General features: G+C 36.5%; 1 protein-coding gene across 1 annotated transcript in view; it reads right to left on the bottom strand.

Moving 5' to 3' along the window:
- Positions 1 to 908, bottom strand: part of LRRC8C (leucine rich repeat containing 8 VRAC subunit C) — an 11,241-nt gene extending 10,333 nt beyond the window's left edge. Inside the window, exon 1 of the mRNA XM_015827874.1 lies at positions 771 to 908. Within this exon, the coding sequence (XP_015683360.1) occupies positions 771 to 908 (138 nt within the window). The remainder of the gene's footprint in view (positions 1 to 770) is intronic.
- Between the last annotated feature and the right edge of the window lie 562 nt (positions 909 to 1,470).

The following is a 1,470-nucleotide window of genomic DNA, read 5'->3' as shown; positions in this document are numbered from 1 at the left end:
CACATAACTGTGCCAAAGATTTGTTATATATAGGAGAAGAGCAGGCAGAGCTGGGGGGCAGAGTTAAACATGTCATCAGTTTAGAGTCCTTGCATTGCCACAAAAGATCCAAGTCTATGAATTGCATTGGCCCTTATCTAGTGCCAATTAGTGCTGATTGTTAGTTCACTAGATTCTTGTGAATAGGCTTCAATAAATTGTTTATGTTGCAATCTACACAATGGTCCTGGTTCTTTGTGCCTGACTTGGATAGGACCAAGTTTATATAGATCTATAATAATTTAAAACAGGTATTAATCTGGAACTATTAGCTGTCAAGTGTAGAGTAGAAAAACCAGACCTTACATTAATATGATAATTAAATAAAAAGATATTTGTTAAGGCAAAGAATCAGGACCATTTGTAAAGTTTCAGCATAGATTTATTCAAATCTATACACAAGAGTCTAGTCAACTAACAGTTAGCACTAAATTGGTGCTAGATAAGGATTAAAGATGCCAAACTGATGACATCTTTAACTCCACCTCTGCCTGCTCTTCTCCTACATCATATTACTTAAAATGACCACATGTGATCCTGGAGCCTACCACTCCAAAAGTTGACTAATACTACTGCAAATTAGTCTGCTATGTTACTTGAACTGATGAACAAATAATTCTAGAATCCAAGATTTTAAATGTTTTTTTTAATCGGCATTTAGAATCTGAGACACATCACAGTCCTGTTTCTATGATATCATTAATTTTTAACTTGCAGCCCTGTTTATTTACCTGTAATGTGCAACCAAACACACCAACCATCAACATGGCAACAGAAAGATAGTCTGTAAATACATCCCACCATGGCTTCAAAACCCGGAAGGCTGGCTGCTGTTCAGAGAACTGGCGGAATTCAGTGATAGGAATCATTGTTCTGAAAAAGAACAAAAGGGGAAATGTGTGAAATGGTTACTTTTTTAATATGAAAAATATGCATTACTGTTTTATTCAGTGCAATCCTAACATATATACATATATACATATATAGAGTCACTCAGTCTAGATAACATTTTCTAAAACTTGGCATGTTCCAGATGTGTGGATTTCAATTCCCCAAATTCTCAGCATTGGTGATATTGGGGGATTCTTGTGCATTGAACACTATACATAAAGAGAGAATCCAGGGTAGAAACGATAGTCTAGAAGCGGTGATGAACTATGGCAGTATTAATGTTTCCCATTAGGGAATGATTGATTGCTCAATATCTCTTAAGAAAGGAATTCATCAGACTGTGCTTCAAACCTGGACGTTGTCTCCATGACTAGCTAATCAAATCGGTAATCAGAACATCTATATTCCAATCTGTCTCACTAGGCTTCTACCATCAACCTCCTCTACTCCTTACTTAACTTACAAATTCAAAATTCTGTTTTCACTCCACTGACCTGCCTGAAGTTCCTCATTTCAGAATCAAGTGCCAGCCCAACTGGG

The sequence above is a fragment of the Protobothrops mucrosquamatus genome, unplaced genomic scaffold, assembly GCF_001527695.2.
Source record: "Protobothrops mucrosquamatus isolate PMUCROS unplaced genomic scaffold, P.Mucros_1.0 scaffold4020, whole genome shotgun sequence".
Classification (NCBI taxonomy): Eukaryota; Metazoa; Chordata; class Lepidosauria; order Squamata; family Viperidae; genus Protobothrops; species Protobothrops mucrosquamatus.
The sequence above is the reverse complement of the archived record's forward strand: the minus strand, read 5'-3'. Positions and strand labels throughout refer to the sequence as shown.